The sequence below is a fragment of the Raphanus sativus genome, chromosome 7 (assembly GCF_000801105.2).
Source record: "Raphanus sativus cultivar WK10039 chromosome 7, ASM80110v3, whole genome shotgun sequence".
NCBI lineage: Eukaryota > Viridiplantae > Streptophyta > Magnoliopsida > Brassicales > Brassicaceae > Raphanus > Raphanus sativus.
Genome location: NC_079517.1, coordinates 16,764,197 through 16,787,145, shown reverse-complemented (window position 1 = coordinate 16,787,145; position 22,949 = coordinate 16,764,197). Strand labels below are relative to the sequence as shown.

The following is a 22,949-nucleotide window of genomic DNA, read 5'->3' as shown; positions in this document are numbered from 1 at the left end:
GGATTATATAGATTAGTATATGTATATTATAAATTAAAAATAAGTAAAGTATGGTTCATTGTTTTGTTTTTACGAAAATCACATATATAATTAAAAAATAATCATATGTGCATGTTAATTAAAAATTCCAATCACACAATGTATAAAGTAAACAAGCTTCTAAAATGTTATTTAGGATCACATAACAAGTTACGAAAATAGATAAATTAGGAAAAAAATATTGTGAATTAAAATTAGTGCTGTCGTCAAAGAAAATAATTAAAATTAGTGCGAAAGTGGAATAACTAACATTTTAAATCTACTAGAGTCTCTCTCCGTGCTACGCGCAGAAAAGTGTGTTGATAAATGTGTTAATAGTTTATTTATCGAATGTTTCAATGTTTTTGTTTGTGGGAGTTTTGTATTTTCAAAACAATAGAAAAGTTGGTGAACATCAATTATTTAAAAACAAAAAGAATAGTTTGGGTAATAAACTTGATTTTCTAATTGTAAGTGCTACTGGAATTATTTAGGGGTGTTTTATTCCGGTAAAATTAACCCACTAAAATTAAACCAAACCGAGCTAGAGAAAATGGATTAAATCTGGCGATACCAAATATACCGAACATATGTCCTTTTTTAGAAATAGGGATATATAGATATGCTTTGGTATTTAAACCGTTCAAACTGAATAAACCGAATAAACCAATCAATTAAAATATAATAGCATAAGTACATGTAAACTATATAATATAATTAATAGTATATACTTGATTTATTTTGTTGATATGAACCTCATATTTAAATGTTTATTTCATTAATTTTATATTTTATTTTAAATAATGTAGTAGTTTATCTAAACCAAATTAAATTATTGTATAATAAAAGTGTCCAGGGATAGGCATAAACCGAGTCACTAAAACAAATTATATTATGGTTTATTTTTGATTTTATATTCCAATATCTTAGCCAAAAAGAATCGGAGACACATTCATCTAATAGAAATAAATTTGGAAGCATCAAATATATTCTTCTTTCTGTAGGAAATGGTGCAGAAGATTACATATTTACCTGCGTGTTCTATGGTAAATGTATTAACTTTTGAAAATGTTAAGTTATGAATGCATTTAGCTTACACAGTTTATGGAGGGATAACCTTGCAAAGATGGCAGATAATGTTCGTCAGCTACGCGCGGATTTATGTTAACTACATAGCTATATTTTATAATCATAGTAAATTATCTAAAAATAATTGTTTATAAAATATTTAGGGAATTCTAATTTTTCTTAAATTTTTAATTTTTAGTATCATCATTCATGTTTACCTGATTTTAATAGACATTTTCATAAATACATGACATATGAAGTTTCAAAAAAAACCTTTAATCTTTACTTTATAATATGTTAACACGAATAATTAATTAAAAAATAAAAACAATCTAAAAATATATTTTTAAAGTTTTGGAATTATATGTCTCCAAACTCGAACTTTTTATTATTTTTTATTTTTTTAAAAATATTTTTTTTGAAATTCAAAAATTCTTTTTAAAACTATTTTTAAAAATATTATTTTAAATGTTAAATATTTATATATTTATTTATGAAAATAATATACTCCACCCCTCGAGAAGCAGCTCATAGTTCGAGTTGATTGTCATTGCATAACTATTTTATTAAACATATCTACCTCTCTATTTTATAATAAAAACGATTTTATATAAATTAATTTTATGAAGCATTTGAAAACAAAAGATTGTAAATTGAAAATGATATTATACAGAAATAAATAATGAACAGAATTTTGAGACCATATTATTATTTTTAATAATCATTTTTGGTTTTTTTAAAGTGACAGCAATCTTCGTTATTCTCTATTTTTCAGAAAATACAAAATTAGCAAAAATAATTTTGAAAATAGTAATTATATATATTGTTATTATTTTATTTCACTTTGGCATAATAAAATAAAATGTGAAGTTTATATATTACTATATTTCATTCAAGAAGTTTCAAGTTTTAAGAAACATTTACACTAATTAAATTGATCATGATAATAAATTAGTCTAACTCCAAGCCAAATCAGTTAAAATATATATAATACAATTTGATAAAATAATGAAATGTCAATTTTAAAATAACAATTTTATAAAATATTGTGTTTCAAAAATACTGATGGTTTGTTTGCTCAGTTTAGCGAGGCTGCAAAGAGAGGAAATGGTTCTAGAATGCTCAATGTTATGTCAAACTACAGTATGCATTGCACCAAGTTCTACTTGCGTATTGTCATTGTTTTATGCTCCTAGCTTGAAACGAACTCTGATTAAAATCATTGTTGCAGATGAGGAGGTTGCAACAGCAATAGGATGCGAAGTAGGCCATTTAGAGAAAGAGTTTCAAGAGCATGTTCCTGAAATCCGGCACGAACACATACCCATTGACCAATCTCTATGCTCTGTAACTTTCTTCCAGAAGTTTTAATTATCGATACATTCTCTTGGCCTCAAGAAATGGAAACCACAAGTCTGGCACTCTTGGAGAAATAAAAAAGAAAGTTGTGTTAGATTTGTGATTGGGAAATATGTGGTGATGAATTCTCGTCTATCATGTTTTGATGTTAGAAACCCTCATGTGTGATTTTTAAATTCTATGCACAACAGAAAGCTTGTTGTAGTCACACTGAGTTGTAGTTTAATATTTAAAAGCATCTCACATATACTTATTTTCCTAGTCATCTTGTCGTGTTTTTGATTTGTGTTTTTTTCTGATCAAATCGTTTCTTTGATTTGTTTGGCTACATGTTTGGAATAATTAAAATTTTAGGTGAAATGCAAACAGGAGCCAGATCTCAGGACCTTGATATCTAAAAAATATTCCTTTTGCGGAAAACTTGTGATTTAATTAAAAATTACTCTTGAGTACTATGATGTGGTTGTAAATGTTGCCGGAAAACCAGATGTCCGTGTTGGGCTGGTTTTTTTTTCTCTCTGTTTGTCCTTAGTTTCTCTCTAAGCTTATGAAACTATGGTTTTAGGTGTTAACAAATGTGGTAAACTTATCTGCTCTTTTTTGTGTTATCTAAACCACACTATACGCTATAAAGCTTGAATTTCCTCTGTTGGTTTTAGTATGATGGTGAGAAGAAAAATTATGACTTCCTCAACCGGAGGTGAGAGCAATCACTTTCCAACAGGTGACTTTACTTTTTCTTTCTTTTTTTTGGTAAAAAAAAAGAGATTGTTAAAGCTACGCACCTAGTCTTATAAATAACAGGAGGAGACTAATAAAATGTACAACTCAGAAAGGGATAACACGACTGTTTTTCTTTGGTCAACTTAAAACAATGCTAAAAGGTTTTAGATTCGCTTAATTAGAACACAATTGAATAATCTCAAAATCTATAATAATTAGAACACAATCTGAAACTTCTCCTTCAACTTCAAGCAGAGGCGTTCCCCATACAGATTCCAATTTACGTCAACTTCTACTTTAAGGAATGAGAGTGTGTCTAGGGGAGAAGAACCAACTGTGACAGTAGAGAGAGAGAGAGAAGCAAATTATTCTAAAATTACAGGCGTTCCAGAATCAGCAGCTTGCTACTTGGCACCTCAAAAAGTTGAGACCTATTTAAACATTATTATTGCTAAAAAAAGATCTGTAAATTAACTTAACCTTCCTCTCTTAATCCTTTCGAGAGTGTCGACATTAGGAAAAGCTTGGGATGATGCACCTCCCACCCTGCATATAGTATGTATGGTAGCATCACAATACGGAGAATCTCTGTTACTACTTGAGTATTCTGTTCTTAACTGCTGACACACTCTGTTATTTCAGGGAGGTTGGTGTCGAAAAAGAACCTAGTTCCTAGTGTGGAGTTTAAGTACAGGTTCACTGGTTAAAAAAAAACAAATTGTGAGATAAATCAACATGTAAGGAGATTCTTGGTGTAAACGTGTATGAGATTAGCTTGGCATGAAGCAGAAAGTAGATGGTGCTTACCTCCAAATAGTTTTGGATTAACCATGGCACCAACATCACAAACTGTGATTTATCCCCTGCTTTCAAGAGACCCCTGAAGATTGACGCAGCCTCGTCCCACAAAAATAAGTAAACAGTTACATCTCTGTTGGGGGAATAATAAGTAAACAGTTGCAACTCATCAGAAAAATAAAACACAACAATGAACTAAGCAGCTATCAAGCAGTAGACTCGACACATATAATAGGGGAAGGCTAACCTAAACAACACAGTATAAAACGTTACCAAGATGCTTCACAACTTAGAGCATAATAAAAGTTTGAAAAAGTAAAAGATTTCAGCAACCTGGTGTGCATACCTTCACCAACACCAATCAAGAAAACATCAGCTATGTTTAGGAATCTATTATGGTGACAGTAACAGTCATAAGAACTTACTGACTCTTTGCTTCAATATGTCTGCTGCAGTCAATATTTGGTTGACAGTCTGAAACCAAAGCAGGGACCTATTAAAACCAATGAACCAGTCTTAAAGCTAGACCTATCTTTCAGACATTTAGCACAAATAGAAATGAGACAATGTTACCTTTTGTATGCTGGAATGCATATGGTTTCCTTCTAAGTAAAAGACACGGTCTTTAATGTCAGGATGCAGAGTCTTATCCATATGTAAAGACGGTTCGCTAACAGATAGTATGCCATGGTTCCCACCCTCAAATGGGAGGAGCCAGATCTCATGCTTCTCGTGAAGATCCTGGAGGTACTTCGGCGAGATGCCTTCGTTTATCAAAATTGAAAAATATCAAAACTGAGAAATGATATATGTATTGCAAAACGTACTCTATAGAGCCATCTTCTCAGGTGATTCGTTTTCTCTTCTTGAGCCTCTTCGGGAGCTAAGATTGTACCACACTCACATCCTCCAATAGTGAAGCTCTTTACTCTTTCAACTCTGCTGCAGAGTCTTTGTAGTAGCTGTTGACTCTCTCGAAAATCTCTGAGTAGAACTAAGAAAAAGAGAGAGAAAAACAGTTAAAACATGTCACTGGTCAAAACACCTAATTTATATTCGAACAGTTTTATATATCTATATTCGATTAACTGAAAATTGAAAACCTCAAACAAAATAAGGACCAGGACTATTAGAAAAAGGACCAGGACATAGACTTATGGCAATGTTTAAGTGAGATTGACTTGGACCGGAAGTCCGTCCAGTAGAAAAAATCTTGAAAACTGTTCCTTTATGTTTTGCTAAATCTACACGCTGTCTAACAAGCGCACAGAGAAACGGCAATCCGACTTTTTCTCTTCATGTACATCTTTCTTTCACATGTCAAAGAAAGAAAATAGCTGCGGACCGAAACAAGGCAAAACTTGATGATTTGATAAAATGAGCAAAATATTGTTATCAAACATTTGCCATAACCAATAAAAACCCCAAACTTTGTTGTTACCTGATTCACACGTCATCGCTTTTCATATGCAATTCATCCTAATGAATGAGTTATAATAAATATACTAAACATTGACCCGTCCGACCGGACGGGTGTTTATTTTATATTTTTAGTTTTTTTTGTTTATATTAAATGATGAATTTACGATATTTTAGACATAAATTTTAGACTAAAAATAAATTTTGGTAGTAATAATAAAAAGTTAAAATTAAAAATTTAATTAAATATTCAGATATAAAATTTAAATTTTCTAACTAAAATAATATAAAAGCGGGTCATATTTTTTTAATTCTAAAATCTTAGCATCTCTTATAAACAAATAAAATAAATTTATAAAAATATAAAATATATAAACATATTTAGAACTATAATTTCTATTAAAATAAATTTATTAAAGAAAATAATCTTGCGCTGTTGTTATTTATTTATAGATTCGACCCGTAACTGTATAAATATTTTTTCACTTTAATTTTTTCTGTGTACTAATGATATAATATATATATGTACATTAAACTCTATAAAATTATTGTTAATATTACATTTTTAAAAATATTTTTTTTATTTATTATGTTAAATAATTATATTTTATGATTTTAATTGTCTATTATATCACAGTATATCATATAAACAAATCCAATATTTATAACTAATTGAACTTATATTTTGAAACCATTATACTAATAATATATGAATAAATTATTTTATATTATATTTATAAGTTATATAAATTGATTATCTTATGTGATTTTAATATTTAATAAGTTAATACAAAATATATAGAGAAATCGATTTTGGTTAATATACGATTAAGGAAATTTATTATTTAAATTAGAAAAAATATTAAATGTTTAAATCTATTATTTAAATTCAAATTAAGAAAATACATTTATTAATCAGAAAAGACAACAATAATTAAGAAATCTAAATCAGAAAAGACAACAATAATTTTGGAAAACGCATGAAATAAACTGAAAAAGACAAGCATTAAAATAAGAAACTTAGTTAATTCTCAGTGGCATGCCATTGTAAATAAAACTGAAAATTAAGGGGTATTTTTTATTGGGTACTTCTCTTTTAATAAGATAGATAACTGTTTGTAGTTTATCTTATCTTAGAGATTATATATTCTATGGTCAATTCCAAGTTACGAGTGATGATGAGTCTCTATTAAGAGTTCTCTCAGGAACAAACCAGAACCAAACTCCCAAGTGCTTCAAGATCTCAAGAACATTAAACAACATCATCAAATGAGAGAGGAGCTTTTGCAGCCGACATCTTCACCTTCTCTTTCTGAACTAGATCTTCCATGTCTGAACACTTCCGCTTCAAGTCCCTCAAATCTTCCTCCATTTCTTGTAGCCCAGCCTCAGAAGATTTCTCATTCTTCTTTTTCTCTGACACCTCATCAAGCTTCTTCTCCAACCAATCCAGCTTAAATCCAGCATCTCTCATGAATCCCATTGCAGCATAAGCATCAGACAAATCATCCTGGGAGAGCTCCTGCGGTGACTGGCACATAGTCTCAATCAGAGTGAGTAGAAAACTTATGTAAGCTGTCCTTAGATTTGGGTTCTTTGGACGGAACTCAGATGCAAGCTCCGAGTGTCTTTCAAACATACGGCTCACAGATTCTGCCTGTGACATAAATAACCATGTCAGATTAAAACAGTTTTGGGAGACCTAAGACATCAACATTATGTTCTTTCTCGTGGCTTAATAAACTCTACACACACTTACATGTGAAGGAAGAATCTGAAACCCATTAACATCTATTGTTTCTATTATTGTTGAAGTTTCCTCTGACACATCTAATTTGCCAATAACTTCAAGAACATCTATCTCAACCAAAATTTTGAGATCCCCATTTACAAGAAATCCGGAATCTTTGGCGTGGAGCTCATTAAGAGGCAACATGGATAAACGACCCCACCCGGGACTCTTCTGCTCAAACCACTGTTGTAATTCTGTAAAATCACAAAGCAAAAAAAAAATCATCTAATCAGTTCATTTGCATCAAAAGGACTAGCTCCTGTGGATATTGGAGCAAAAACAACTAAAATATGAATCTAAAACTACCCAATAGAAGCCTTGAGAAAACATAGAACTCAAACCAAAATTATAGCCTTGCAAAATGTCAAAATAAATTTGCCATCTCAACATTCATCTCAATTTGTAAATCGAACTTGTCCTGACCTTATGAGTTAGAGACGATCGTGATGAGATCGTCCTTCTTTCTGCTAATTATTTAAAGCTTTGTTGCCTTAAAAAATATGGAGACGAGTCAGAGATGCTTTTACCATGTTTTCTGGAGAGTTTTTTTGAACGTTGGTTTAATACGGTAAATGAAAATTTTGTGTGTCTTCTCCATCCAATAGGCAATAATCCAGAATTGTCGACTTCCAGAAACAGAGACAAGTGATCATTGTTATTATTTCCCTTGGGATATGCAGAAAGATACATACATGTGCAACAGCAAACACGATCAAAACAAATCACTAAAACAGAAGAGAATATCCCGTAAACCTAACTTGGAAAAGGACATTAGAAGACAAACTTATCTTCTTACCACTTGCAGCCATCCACGACGAAACGATCAGAATACAATTTGTCAGAACTCAAAGAGGAGAAATTCTTGATCACCCAAGTGATCTTCTTATTAAATTGCTTCCCCATTAAAGATGATTCCTAATAAATCAAACTACAAGAGAATGTGATGAGGCCTTGAAGAGAAGAAAAACCTTATTGAAATTGAGATTTGTTGTAAATCACTGAGGAAAGTTGTAACTTTATTCACAGCCAAAATTCCTTATATACTCCCTCCGTTCCTGATCCCCTCAAAGTAGGATTTTTTTAGAATTTATTTTTATTTCATAAAGATAGATTTTCTATATTTTTAAGATATTTTTTGATATTTTTAAAATACATTAATTGAAAATATTTGAATTAACTAAATATTATTAGTTCATGGTTATTGGAAAATGTATAATAAATATAAATAAAAAGTTCAATTGAAAATATTGATTGTTTTTTTAATATACGCGAATTATCTAGAAAATCTTATTTTCAGGAAAAGAAGGAATACAAGATTAGACCGTTATAAAAGGAAATAGTACTAATCCTAATCTTTAAGTAAAAAGGACAACAACCATAACTAAGAAAAGAAAAACCTAAGTATGCAAGGGAAAGAAAATTTGCTGGTTATAGACCATCCACTATTACATGATTTATAACAAGATTAAGATTAAGATTTTTAGCAAAAAAAAAAGAAATTGAGATTAAGATTCGAACATGGAACAAAAGCTGTAAGAAAATTCTTCGCATATTGCGTATCCTTTAGAATTACTCACTGGGATGCGATGCAAATAGCTTTAGCTCCCTACTCCTAGGGTTACTTGGACCATTCGCGTTATGGATTCTAACTTTTGATCCCAAGGTTAACTTCCCATTGAGGTGGGGTTCTAAACCCAATAATTAAAAGCCCACATTAAGAACCACTTTTTAAAACGTTATACCAGATGTTTTCTTACACAGTAAAAAATTAAAAATTTAAATTATATTTAAAATATTTTTATTTATTAATTTTGTAGATTTATTATTTTATTAACATTATTTTAGTAGAAATTTGATTTAGTTAAACATAAAATAAAGTAAAAATAATTTTACTTATTTTAAATTGTATTTAAGCATATATGTATATATTTAAAATTATTTATATTTATGGTTGAATATATTAAATCATTTTGCATAAAATTAACTTAAATTGTATATTTATGAAAAAATAAAACTAAACAGTATATATAAAATTTGTTGATATATAAAAAGACCACAATCTGACGCTTGAGCTCACAAGGACCACAATCCCACTCACCTCGACTCCTCCTCATGACTTAGTAAGTCATGGATGATGGTTCAAGAATATTGCAAACAGCGTTGGCTAAAGACAAGTTAAGATAAAGATTAATCCATGCGAACAATTTTAGAACTAAATAATAAGTGCAACCTGAAACATATTTGTTACTTGTCCGCAACATCATGGTTCAATGGTAAAGACGGGCTCTTTCCTACACCCAGGTTGCGAATTCGAATCCTACCAGAGAAAACTAAATCATGATTTCTAGACATCACACGGATATGAATCCATGTTTTATGACCCATTTGCATTGAGAAAGTATCTATATGTGGACTGCATCTCCCCTTTTAGGGATTAGTCTTGGTCTTTCCATATGTCCGAAATACTCCCAAGTTAATAAAAAAAAAACAGATTTGTTACTAGGTTGATTGGTTAACAAGTAATATATGCACATAACGGAGCTAAAATTAAAAGAGTTTCAATAATTTTAAGTGAGACAATGCATAACCAAATAAGAACAAACTTCAAGTTTCTAAATTCTAATAACAAGTATATATGCACACAAGGAGAGCTAAAATAAAAGGAGTTTCAATAATTTTAAGTGAGATAATGCATAACCAAATAAGAGATAATGCATAACCAAATAAGAACAAACTTCAAGTGTCTAAATTCTAATAACTCGAGATTATTGGATAACATCATCAAATAAGATAGTGGTTTTAGCAGCCAACGCTTCTGACTTCTCCTTCTCCAGCTGAGCTTCAAGATCTGAGCACTTTTCCTTCAAATCTTTCAACTCTCTTTCAATTGCTTTCTTACGAATCTCACCGTCTTTTTCTTTCTCCTTCCTTTCTAACACATGAGAAATTTTTTTCTCCAACCAATCCAACTTAAAACCAGCATCAGTCAAGGATTCCAGTGCATAATACGCCTCATCCAGATCATCCTTGGGGAGCTTGTGAGGCGACTGGCACAGAGTATCTATCAGACTGAGTAGCAAACTCATGTAACCTGTCCTAAGATTTGGGTTCTTTAGATGGACTTCAGAAGCAGTTTCTGGATGCTTTTCAAACATACGGCTCACAGATTCCACCTGAAAGTGAAAACGTAGATATAAAGTAGAATTTATATTCCCGAGACACCACAAAAGCACCTTGTTATACAAGTTTAAAACATTAGGTTTTCACTCGTTGGTGAAATTTCTACACAATTTTTTTTTTTTAATTTTCTTAAATTCCTACCTGTGAAGAAAGAAGGTGAAACCCATTAACATCTACTTTGCCAATAACTTCAAGAAGTTCTATCTCGGCAACAATCTTGAGCTCCCCATTCACCAGGAACCCACTATCTTTGGCATTAATTTCATCAAGAGAAAGCATGGATGCAAAACCCCAGCCGTTAGGCTTCTCTTCAAACCAGTTTTGTCCTTCTGTAAAAACACAAACCGTTCATATAATCAAGAACTACATGAAAATGCTTATAAGTTATAACATTGTGCAAAATAGAATTATAGTAAAACAAGGGACTTTTTGTTGTTTTTTTCTTTTTTTTTTTGGTGAGAAAACAATAGACTTTCTTTTTACTGGAATTCTATATTAGAAGGTTCCAATCGTTGGAAGATGTGATGAAAGCAGGGCCTTCCCTGACATTTATGGGGTCATAGTAATTTTTAAGGTAAATTCATGATAAAATTTTCCTAATTTTTGGCACCATAAAACACATACTAAATTTGAGAACCAAGACGAATGTTTCATGTGGGTGGATGAAACATTAACATGTTATATGGGTTTGTTATCGTGATCAACTCATTATATTTTGTTTATGATATTGCCATTGAAAATAATTTGGAGGCGGGAACTACTTCAAAAGGACCAAGTAATGGAAAACTTTTACCATTTTGCCGGGAGAGTGTCTCCGAACGTTGATTTACAACAATGAGTCGAAATCGTACGTGTCTTCTCCATCCAGATGGCAGGGATTCATAACCGGCGACTTCCAGAAACAAGGACAAAAAGTTATGACCCTTGTTTCCTTTAGGATATGCATTAAGTTGCCTGCAAGAAAAAAACGAATTAAGCAAAACTGTGGATATATGGATGAAAACACTAGAAAAAACTTCTACCATTTGCAGCCACGGACGACGAAAATATCTGACAATATATTCACCGATTTCAAAGAAGAGAAATCTTTGATTACCCAAGTGAACTTCTTATCAAACTTCTTCTCCATTGATCTCGATGAAGAAACGGAAAACCCTAGAACCTGAGCGGCTATCAACACAATTCTTTTGACTTAGATAGTCAAATATATAAGCGATATTGATATTAAGATTCCAATATTCCTAAACTCGTCATCAATGATTTACGCAAACTACAGATATTCTCCAATGTAAATATAACTTTATGAGTTTGAAAGCCACCCTAACCCATTGAATTGTAATCGTTAATATTACGTACACCATATGCACGAATGAGAATAGCTTTCATTTCCTCTTAGGGTTACTTCGAGCATGTGCATTCTGGATTCCATAAACTAGTTTACGTATACAAATGCAAAGTTATTTATATACGGTCACATACCAAAACATAAAATATTAGAGAAAATATTGTAAGAATTAGTGTCAAAGAGTTGGATAATTAAGATTTCTAAATTTAGTAAGAAGAGAAATATTGTAGGGTTAGGTAGAAAGCTCTATTTTTGCAGAACTTATCTAACACAGATTAATAAGTAAAGAGTAGAAGATTAATGCTAACTCATCGATTGGATTTTATAGCGTGGGCGTCAAGCCACATGTTTTGACGTGAATCTTCCTATTCATGAGTCATGACTTAAGAAGTTTCAAGAAAAGAGTTTATGGAAACTTCCGCTGTAATTCATCTATATGTAAAGAACGAGCATACCAGAACATCAAGTAAGAAACTCTTTGATGAATACCTTGGAAGTCAGGACATAAGATAATCAAATGACAAACAAACCTTGACACCGAGCACAACAGAATCTATTCCAGTTTCTACATCATGGTTGTCTTTCAAAACCAATATTGCTGCAACTTAATTATATTCTTAAAAACTGAATGGAGATGAATCAACTTAAACTAAACCAAACTGAATTCAAGCATATTAAACCGAATCAAACAAGCTTTAAACCAATTCATATGAAGTATGTTTTTCAGATTATGAGTTAAAACTTGCTCAAGTAACTCAGCCTGTTACTTTTTCCCCTTTACTTGACCAGACTGCTCTTGCTTCTTTTCCTTCACTTCATTAAGCTTCTTCACCAACCACTCCACCTCCAAGCCAGTATCTTTCATGTAAGCCAGTACTTTCTCTGCTTCGACCAGATCATCCAGGGAAAGCTCCTGAGGTGTTTGGCACAGAGTCTGAGTAAGACTGAGCAATACATTTGTGCATGCAGTCTTCAGATGTTGGTTCCTTGCACGAAATTCTACTACACTGTCTTGGATCGAGCTCACAGATTCTACCTGTTAATTGAGACACACACAGGAGTACGGTATGATAAAGACCTGAAAACTAAAGTCATTTAAGAAGAAACTAAAACGTAAACCCCACTGGCCACTGACATCAGTTATGTTACATATACCTGGCTCAGAGGATTTGTCTCTTCAGATTTCTCTGTGGAGCCAAGAACTTGAAGAAAATCTACCTCGGCAACTATCATGAGTTCGTCATTTATAAGGAATCCTTCATTTTTGTCCTGGATTTTGGCTAAGGGAATCATATTTGGAAACCCCCAGCGGACGTGCTTTTGATCAAACCAGCGATGTGTTTCTGTAGAATTTCATGAGAATAAATCAAAATTGAATTGTAGTACTGCATGAACGCCCTGCTACATCTAATCAATATCACAACTCATATAGACATCATATGATTCATATAATAAAACAAGACCCATGAGTTAAAAAAATGCATAAAATAAACGGAAGTTCCCTTTGCCATGGATGAATGAAATGAAAGAAAAAAAAAACAGTAGAGTTAGTAGTAAGAATCACTTTTGAGTACTGAGGGTCCTTCCGAAATTTGTTTTGCTACTGTTAGTCGAAATTTCACCAATCTTCTCCATCCAAAAGGCAATGATTTAACATCAGCAAATTCCAGAAACAGAGATAAGTGGTCACTAACAAGTATTCCCTTGGGATAGACAGATAGACGCCTGAAGAACATGAGAAGAAACGATTTCACTGAGCCAAACCATAGAGCAGTAAGAAGTATATTTTTTTACCATTTGCAATCACCAATCTGGACTGTAGGAGAATAAAACTTCTCATGCAAAGAGGAAAAGTCTTTGATTACCCAGGCGAACTTGTGACCAACTTGCTTTGCCATTGGAGTGAGAAAGGATACTTAAAGTTCTGAAATTCTAATATGGATGAAACTGGATTAATGGCCACACTAAACAAGTTTTTAAAGGCATCTCAAAGAAACGAGCAGGAACGCGAACAGTCTTGACCTATTTTGTCATAACAACGAATTAATAAATGATAAAAGACTTCTCGATCCTCTCTATTGATTGCGACTCTTCAAATGCAGTCCATGTTCGTAGCAAGAGAGATTGGCTTTTATTTAACAAAGATTCATATAATCGTAATACTTTCTTTCAAAAATGTGATATGAAAACCTATGAAATAAAAAACAAAACCAAGTCTGTGAACTCTAAAAGCAAAACCACATTCTGTTCAGACACAAAAGCAATTACTTTCGAACCAAGTAACCTATCTTAAAACGTTCTGTTAATTGAAACCAAGGGACTCCATCGTTACAAGAGAACAGACGTCTTAGAATTTCTTTATAAGGTTCACACTCAATCCTTCACCATATTCAAAGATTGGGCACATAGAGGATATCCGAAAAAGAGGCATTTTCAAAATAAATAATAATACAAACTGAAGCATATTTGTTACTTGATTCGCAAGTAAGCACATAGAAAGATTAAACAAAAGACTTTTTCAGTGATACAAGTACAACGGAGCATATGCTAAGAAGCAGAGCTTCGCCTAACATCAAATAAGAACATAACTTCGAGTGTCTAATGGCTTCAGATTATTCAATAATATCATCAAATGAGAATGGAGTTTTTGCAGCCAGCGCCATTGACTTCTCCTTCCCCAGTTGAGCCTCCACGTCTGAGCACTTCTGGTTCAAATCTTTCAACTCTATCTCAATCTCTTGCCTACGAATTTCACCATCTTTCGCTTTCTCCTTCATTTCTGAAACTTGAGAGATTTTCTTCTCCAACCAATCCAAATTAAATCCAGCATCAGTCAATGATTCCAGTGCATAATGAGCCTCGTCCAGATCATCGTTGGGGAGCTCTTGAGGCGACTGGCGCAAAGTATCAATCAGGCAAAGTAGCAAATTCATGTAACCTGTCCTAATATTAGGGTTCTTTAGATGGACTTCAGAAGCAGTCTTTGGGTGTTTTTCAAACATACGGCTTACGTTTTCCACCTGAGAAGGAAAACAGATATACAAAAAAAAAAGCATCTTGTTAGACAAGTTAAGTTAATCATGTTTTCACTTGTTGCTGAAATTTCTACACACAAATTTACAACATCCTTAAATTATTACCTGTGAAGAAAGAAGATGAAACCCATTAACCTCTACTTTGCCAATAATTTCAAGAAGATCTATCTCGATAGCAATCTTGAGCTCCCCTTTTACCAGAAACCCGCTATCTTTGGCATTAATTTCATCAAGGGAAAGCATGGATGGAAAGCCCCAGTTGTTAGACGTCACATCAAACCAGTGTTGTACTTCTGTAAAACCACAAACAATTATTCATCTAATATAGAATTACAATGAATATATATGCTTATGTGGACTGAACAACAATGTTCAACATTAAGAAATATAACGAAATTAATAACTCTTTTAGACCGACCAGTACGAGGAAATATTACCAAGTTGCCGGGAGAGTTTCTCAGAACGTTGATTTACAACAATGAGGCGATATCGTGCGTGTCTTCTCCATCCAGATGGCAATGATCCACAATCGGGGACTTCCAGATACACTGACAGAAAGTTATCAACCTTGTATCCTTTGGGATATGCACTAATGTACCTGCAGGAAAAACAAATTAAGCAAATTTGTGAAGGAAATTAATGAAAACACTTGAAAACCTTGTACCATTTGCAGCCACTGACGACAAATTTATCTGAAAATATTTTCTCAGATTTCAAAGAAGAGAAATCCTTTATCACCCAAGTGAACTTCTTATCAACTTTCTTCTCCATTGATCTCGGTGGAGATACAGACAAACCTAGAACCTGAGTGACTTAACACAATTTTTTTGGACTCAGATACGGCAATCTCGGGCCTTGTAACCAATAGGAGTTGCACGACTCTCCAGTATCCATATATAACCAATTAATGATTTCTTATAACATTTAAAAATTAACTCGTCAAACAAACTTTGGAGCATGTGCGTATATGGAAATTAAAGACTTTTGAGTTCCAAAGCCACTCTCTGAATGCTAATCGTCAAGATTACGTATACAACAGGAATGGGAATCGCTTTCATTACCCTCCCAGTGTTACTTGGAGTATGAGCATTCTCGATTCCATTTTTTTTTTTTTTTTTTTTTTTTTTTTTTGTAACGAAGCATTCTCGATTCCATAGATTATAGTATATGTATATTATAAATTAAAAATAAGTAAAGTATGGTTCATTGTTTTGTTTTTACGAAAATCACATATATAATTAAAAAATAATCATATGCATGTTAATTAAAAATTCCAATCACACAATGTATAAAGTAAACAAGCTTCTAAAAGGATATTTAGGATCACATAACAAGTTACGAAAATATATAAATTAGAAAAACAACATTGTGAATTAAAATTAGTGCTGTCGTCAAAGAAAATAATTAAAATTAGTGCAAAAGTGGAATAATGAACATTTTAAATCTATACTAATAAAATGGACATTTTTAGTCTCCATAGAAAGTAGGGTCAATTTGCTTAATATTCATAGTAGCACCATATATGAAGAATATAGCCATACATGAAAAGTTGTGTCAATTTGATACAAAAGTAGACAACGCTCTCCTTCCCCGCGAGTGAAAGATTATTAATACAACGCTGGATATCATACTATACTATATTCGTCCAATATATAGTATAGAACAATTATTTTATAACACCAATCATTATGATGAAAATGAAGAAAATAAAAAGGCTGAAAAAGATAAAGAGTTTATAGATAGTACACTATATCCTAAACTTAAACTATATACCCTAAACCCATAACCGAAACCCAAACCATATACACTAAACCCTAAACCCAAACCATATACCCTAAACCCAAACCTTAAACCCAAACCAAATACCCAAACACTAAACCCTAAACCCAAACCATATACCCTAAACCCAAATCTTAAACCCTAAACCCAAACCCTAAACTCAAATCATATACCCTAAACCCAAACTCTAAACCATAAAAACCATAAATTCAAACTCTGAACCCTAAACCCAAACCATATACCATAAACCCAAACTCTAAACTCAAACCATATACACAAACCATATACCTTAAACCCAAACCCTAATCCTAAACCCTAAACCCTAAACCCAAACTTTTATCCATTTCGTGACTATACTATACATATTATAGTATAGAATACTCGACACTCCCACAAACTTTGTATATGTGAAATTCTCTAAAAATTTTTTAGAAAGAGAGATGATGAGTGGCGACAGTGTTGGAGAACAAAACAGTGTAACTGATCAAGTAGTGAGTAAGAAGAATCAGGAGGCAGAGAAGGAGATATAAATTACAAAAGAAGAGAAAAAGAAATTTATCAGACTATACTGTAATTAATAATAGTATGGATTCAAAATTGCGATTATGAAATATTATATAAAATTTATAAAATATATGTTTGTTTTGAAATTTTTAAAACATATTATGTGTAGAAAAAATACTTGTTTTTATTATATAAACAATAAAATTGTACAATTGTTTTTACAGAAATTGAAACCAATTAAGAACTAAAGGGGAAACCATATTTATAAAAAAAAAGAAAAAAAAAAAGAAAACCCCATTCAAGGGCAATATAGCAAATATTTCATAAATATCATAGCCTTTGCTTTGCTATGTACATATGCTTCATTTAAATCCTACAATGTATATGTGATCAAATTTCCGTAGAAAGTACACATCAACGAAAAAAATTTATTCTGAAAGATGTCATGTTGGATTATTACCAAAAATAAAAATAAAAAATAAATATACAATATAAGTAAAACTAAATAATAAGTCAATATACAAAATAAGAAATATAAATATTACATTAAACATATAAATATACAATATAAGAAATAGAAATAAATAAATATACAATATAAGAAATAAAATAAAATTAAGTATCTATCTAAAATGTATAATAAATCAAATATAACATTAAAATCTATTATAATATTAGAATTAAAAAAATATAAAATTTGGAGCGTCACAGCAGCGAAAATTTTAAATACTATAATAAATAATAAATAAATATACAATGTAAGAAATAAAAATATTATATTAAACATCTGTCGTATCGTAGTATTGGAATAAGTAAATATACAATATAAAATTGAAATATTATATTAAACATCTATAAAAAATAGAAAAATTAAGTAAATATAAAAGAAAAAAATAGAAAAAATATTAAATCAAACATTATTAAAAATCAAGCATAATATTATCATTTGATATAAAAGAAAAAAAAATAGAAAAAGTTAATATAAAATATAAGAAGAAACCATAAGTAAATATACAATATGAAAACTGTATAGTAGAATAAATAATAATTAAAAATTGAATATAAAAAACAAAATATAAACATCTATCATAATATTAGAATAAAAATTAATAAAAATTAAAATATACAATATAAGAAATATAAATATTACACTAAAAAGCTATCTTAATATTAACATTTGATATAAAAACAAAAATAGAAAAGGTAAACTCACAATAAAAATAAAATAATAAGTAAATATATAATATAATTAAAAAAATAGATAAACTACATTAAACATCTCTCTTAAAAATGTATAGTTTTACATTTTTATTAATTCTAAATACTTTTATAAGTAAATATACAATATATGAAAAATAAATAATAAGTAAATATACAATATAAGAAATAGAAATATTACATTAAATATTTATCGTAAATATACAATATAAAAATAAGTAAATATATTATATAAGAGATAAAAATATTACATTAAACATATATCGTAATATTATCATTTTGATATCATAGCAAGAAATTTAGAACAAAAAATAAATATACAAAATAATAAAAATATACAATAAGTAAATATACAATATAAACTGGAAAAAATAAATTAAACATCTATCTTGAAAATATATATCAAAATAAATATCCAATATAAGATAAAAAATAAATAATAAGTATATATACAATATAAGAAATATAAAAACTACAGTAGAATCTTTATAAATTAATACTCGAAAAATTAATAATCTCTATAAATTAATAAATTTCCCCGGTCCCAACTTAAGCTCGTGTAAAATATGATACACATCGATAAAATAATAAGATAATAATATTTTTAAAACATAAATTGATAATCTATCAACATATATATATTTTTATATAAATACAAATTAAACATTATATTATTGGTTTTATATTTACAATGAAAATATATCTATTTTTCTTAGTATGTCAAAATATTTTGACAAAATTTAGTAAAATTATATCGAAAATCACATAACAATTCTATGAAATATAAAAATATACATCAAATAAGATAATAAAACAATAAGAAAGTTAGATTTCTAAAATTTAAATAATGTATAAATGGTAAAATCAAATATTTTCTTATTTTATAAACAAAAATAAAAAATAGAAAAAATCTAAAAAGGAAACTTTTAAATTAATATGTCTATAAATTAATAAAATTTTAAATTCTCAACATTATTAATTTATAGAAGTTCTACTGTACATTAAACATCTATATGAATATGTAAAATAAAATAAATAATAAGTAAATATAAAATATAAGAAATATAATATATATATAGTAAACATGAATCGTAATATTACCATTTGATATAAAAGCAAGAAAATTAGAATTAATACATATGTAATATATAAAACTAAATAATAAGTAAATATACAATATAAGAATTGGATAAACTACATTAAACATATATTTACAAATATATAGTAAGAATTGGATAAACTACATTAAACAATATGTATAGTTATATATGTTTTTATATATGTTATTCTTTGTGCCATTATTTTATTTTTCCAGAAAAAATGATTAAGTAATAATATCACTTAGATTAAACACATGAACAACAACAAAATTTAAACATCGCAAAAAAATGATCACATAAATATTACAATTCAATAATTTTAACCTAAAATATGAAGTCTATGTTATACATACCACGAATACAAAGCACTCATGTACACACACAAACATATAAGATCAGAATACAACATCAAAAAGAATAGTTATATATTCCTTCAGTGTCACTTTAAATGGTCTTTTAAGAAACTTTTTTTTAAGTGATGTTTTTAAGTTTCTACGTAAAACTTAATTATAAATTGATGTTTTTGATTATTTATATTATGCAGTATGATTTTTTATTGCTTGAATTAACTGTAGTTATTATTATTTTTAGGCAAGCGAGAAAATTTGAATTAAAATTTATAATTTTTTAATCGATGTATAAATTACCTTTAAACGATTTATTGTAATCTGATGGGAGTAGTTAACATTTGAAACCTAAAATAGGCTCTGCTCGTAGCACGGAGTAAACCTCTGGTTTCAATAAAGAAGAGACATATTGCAAAATTAGGTAGAAAGCTATAATCCAGTTTTTTACTTATGGTTTGTCTTTCAAAACCAATATTGCTGCAACTTAACTATATATTTAAAAACTGAAAGGAGACGAATCAAATAAAATAAAATAAAAACTGAATTCAAGCATGTTTAATCGAATTAAACAAGCTTAAACCAATTCATATGGAAAAATGTTTTTTTTTTTTCAGTTTACGAGTTGTAACTCGTGTAACTCAACCTGTTATTTTTTCCCTTTTACTTCAACCAGACAGCTCTTCTTTTCCTTTACTTCCTTAAGCTTCTTCTCCAACCAATCCACCTCCAAGCCAGAATCTTTCATGTAAGCCAGTGCTTTCTCTGCTTCCACAATATCATCAATGGAAAGCTCCTGAGGTGTTTGGCAAAGCGTCTGAGTTAGGCTGAGCAAGACATTTGTGCATGCAGTCTTGAGATGTTGGTTCCTTGCACGAAACTCTACTACACTGTCTTGTGCCGAGCTCACATATTTTACCCGCTATTAGAGACATAGACAGAAGTACGATATGAGAAAGACATAAAAACAGAATACAACATCTTTGCAAACTGCAGCATACATTTTAAAACCAAAGTCATTAATGAAGCAAATAAAACTCACTTACCTTTACGTTACTCAGAGGATTTGTCTCTTCAGATTTCTCTAAGGTGCCAACAACTTGAAGAACATCTATCTCGGCCACTACCATGAGTTCGTCGTTTACAAGGTATCCTTCATTATTGTCGTGGATTTTGGCTAAAGGAATCATAGTTCGAAAACCCCAGTTGTAATGCTTTTGATCAAACCAGCGATGTGCTTCTGTGGGATTTCATAACATGTAAATTATAGTACTGCATGAACACGTCTGTGTTTGCAACTTGGTAAAAAGCCTTACATAACTAAGCACTCACACAACTCATACAGACAAATATATGATTCATATCATAAACACACAAACGTAAAGCATGAGTAAAAGATGCACAAAATACACGAACCCATGAGTAGAGTGAGGTAAGATTTAAGAATCACCTTTGAGTACTGAGGGTTCTTCTGAAACTTGTCTTACTATAGTTAGCCCAAATTTTACAAATCTTCTCCATCCAGAAGGTAATGATTCACAATCAGCAACTTCCAGAAACAGAGATAAGTGATCAGTGTTAAATGCTCCCTTGGGATATACAGATAGACACCTGTAGAAAATGAGAAACAACGAATCACCAACCAAAAACAAAGGAGTAGATCACAGACCAAACCAAAAACCATGGAACGTTAGAAGTATTATTTTTACCATTTGCAGTCACCGATCTGGACTGGAGTAGAATAAAGATTCTCACGCAAAGAGGAAAAGTTCTTTATCACCCAGACGAACTTATGATCAACTCGATTTGCCATTGAAGTGAGACTGTTCACGACTTTTCCAATGCTGTCTCTGTTTGCACCAAGACAGATTCACTTTTATTTTAACAAAGATGTGACATGAAAACCTATGAAATAGAAAAAGCAAAAGCAAAACCAAGGCAGTGAACTCTAAGTGCCTAATTCAACAAATAAGAGGAGGGAGGATCTTCACCACACTTTTGTTTAGACACAAAATTAATTACTTTTCAACCAAGTAACATAGCTTAAAACATTAAAACCAACGGACTCCGTCATTACAAGACAATAGACATCTTAAAAAAAAATTCCTTATAATATTCACTCAGTCCTGGAGATAAGAGTCAGTCTCCATCTCCTTGTCTAAAATCATATTTACTTGTCATAAATTCGCCCAATTGTTTTTTTTAAATTGCTTCTTCTACAATCAAACAAGCAGAACAAGAATAGAAGAAAAAACCCTAGAAAACGGTAGCACGCACCAGTTATCGATCAGACAACCGAACAACAATCTTGAGCAGCTAGCTCAAAACAACCTATCTAGGGTTTTCTAAAAAAAAAAACAGCCTATCTAGGGTTTAATTTGGATTTTAAATTAAAACTAGATTTTGACCCGCCCTTAAAAAGGCGGATATATTTTCTAATTTATATTTTTAAGAAATTTAGTTTTTATATTTGTGTTTTTAGTCATATTTATGTTTTTTATTGTATAATATTTCTTTTAAATGATTAATAAGAGGTTTTAATAATTGTATTAAAATAGTTGGACCACACCTATATCGATAGATCATGTTCATGTTTTAATAGTATTGATTTATCATTTAAAAACTCGATAAAATCTTAAAATTCGTCATTAGCCCGCCAACCTAAACCAAAAGAAAAATTGATTAAACTTATCATATATTTTATAATAATACATAAACTGAATCAACTATTTAATTTAACATCTATACTATTATTTGAGAAGAAAATTTGCTTAGTTGTCATGTATTCCATGATTTTAGGTAATCTTGCTTATTTGTCATGTTTTCTATAGTTTTAGGTAATTTTATTTATTTATTATATGCTTAATAATTATAATTAATAGTTTGCTTATTTTTTATAATTTTAATTAAACATGTGATTTAAGATAATCACAATATTATAACATCTTATTTAGAATATATCATCTTATTTATAATTATTTTTGATATCTGCTGGTTGATTCTTATTTTGATGTTTTAAGTAAATTTTAAGTAATTTTGCTTATTTGTCATATTTTCCATTGGTTTAGGTAATTTTGTTTATTTATCATATGCTTAATAAATATAATTAATAATTTTGTTTATTTTATTTATGAAGTGATTTTGCTTACTTGTCAGGTTCTCCATGATTTTAGCTAATTTTGCTTATTTGTCATATTTTCATTAAGTTTAAACTAAATTATCATTGATTTATTATTTGTTTTGAGCTGATAAATTAAAACCTTAAAT

General features: G+C 30.1%; 5 protein-coding genes and 1 long non-coding RNA gene across 6 annotated transcripts; all 6 read right to left on the bottom strand.

Moving 5' to 3' along the window:
• Positions 1-3,260: 3,260 nt before the first annotated feature.
• On the bottom strand, positions 3,261-4,438 carry LOC108815881 (uncharacterized). The gene is made up of 3 exons (XR_001943758.2): positions 3,976-4,438; positions 3,649-3,867; positions 3,261-3,502 (listed from the first exon to the last, which is right to left on the bottom strand). It is a non-coding gene; the product is annotated as an uncharacterized LOC108815881 (long non-coding RNA).
• A 2,088-nt stretch (positions 4,439-6,526) lies between these two features.
• Positions 6,527-8,167, bottom strand: LOC108816434 (protein RESTRICTED TEV MOVEMENT 3-like). The gene is made up of 3 exons (XM_056990226.1): positions 7,705-8,167; positions 7,145-7,371; positions 6,527-7,042 (listed from the first exon to the last, which is right to left on the bottom strand). Exons 1-3 carry the CDS (start codon positions 7,865-7,867, stop codon positions 6,638-6,640), a joined length of 795 nt encoding a protein of 264 aa, XP_056846206.1. The 5' UTR covers positions 7,868-8,167; the 3' UTR covers positions 6,527-6,637.
• A 1,656-nt stretch (positions 8,168-9,823) lies between these two features.
• On the bottom strand, positions 9,824-11,556 carry LOC108816254 (MATH domain and coiled-coil domain-containing protein At3g58360-like). Its single transcript, XM_018588829.2, has 4 exons — positions 11,380-11,556; positions 11,151-11,311; positions 10,499-10,686; positions 9,824-10,350 (listed from the first exon to the last, which is right to left on the bottom strand). Exons 1-4 carry the CDS (start codon positions 11,484-11,486, stop codon positions 9,943-9,945), a joined length of 864 nt encoding a protein of 287 aa, XP_018444331.1. The 5' UTR covers positions 11,487-11,556; the 3' UTR covers positions 9,824-9,942.
• Positions 11,557-12,465: 909 nt separating this feature from the next.
• Positions 12,466-12,935, bottom strand: LOC108815561 (MATH domain and coiled-coil domain-containing protein At2g05410-like). The gene is made up of 2 exons (XM_018588125.2): positions 12,858-12,935; positions 12,466-12,738 (listed from the first exon to the last, which is right to left on the bottom strand). Exons 1-2 carry the CDS (start codon positions 12,933-12,935, stop codon positions 12,466-12,468), a joined length of 351 nt encoding a protein of 116 aa, XP_018443627.2.
• A 1,186-nt stretch (positions 12,936-14,121) lies between these two features.
• LOC108816267 (MATH domain and coiled-coil domain-containing protein At3g58360-like) lies at positions 14,122-15,806 on the bottom strand. Its single transcript, XM_018588845.2, has 4 exons — positions 15,402-15,806; positions 15,175-15,335; positions 14,843-15,030; positions 14,122-14,722 (listed from the first exon to the last, which is right to left on the bottom strand). Exons 1-4 carry the CDS (start codon positions 15,506-15,508, stop codon positions 14,315-14,317), a joined length of 864 nt encoding a protein of 287 aa, XP_018444347.1. The 5' UTR covers positions 15,509-15,806; the 3' UTR covers positions 14,122-14,314.
• Positions 15,807-20,195: 4,389 nt separating this feature from the next.
• Positions 20,196-22,028, bottom strand: LOC108815560 (MATH domain and coiled-coil domain-containing protein At3g58410-like). Its single transcript, XM_018588124.2, has 5 exons — positions 21,960-22,028; positions 21,392-21,532; positions 21,133-21,293; positions 20,729-20,922; positions 20,196-20,604 (listed from the first exon to the last, which is right to left on the bottom strand). Exons 2-5 carry the CDS (start codon positions 21,493-21,495, stop codon positions 20,332-20,334), a joined length of 732 nt encoding a protein of 243 aa, XP_018443626.1. The 5' UTR covers positions 21,496-21,532; positions 21,960-22,028; the 3' UTR covers positions 20,196-20,331.
• Between the last annotated feature and the right edge of the window lie 921 nt (positions 22,029-22,949).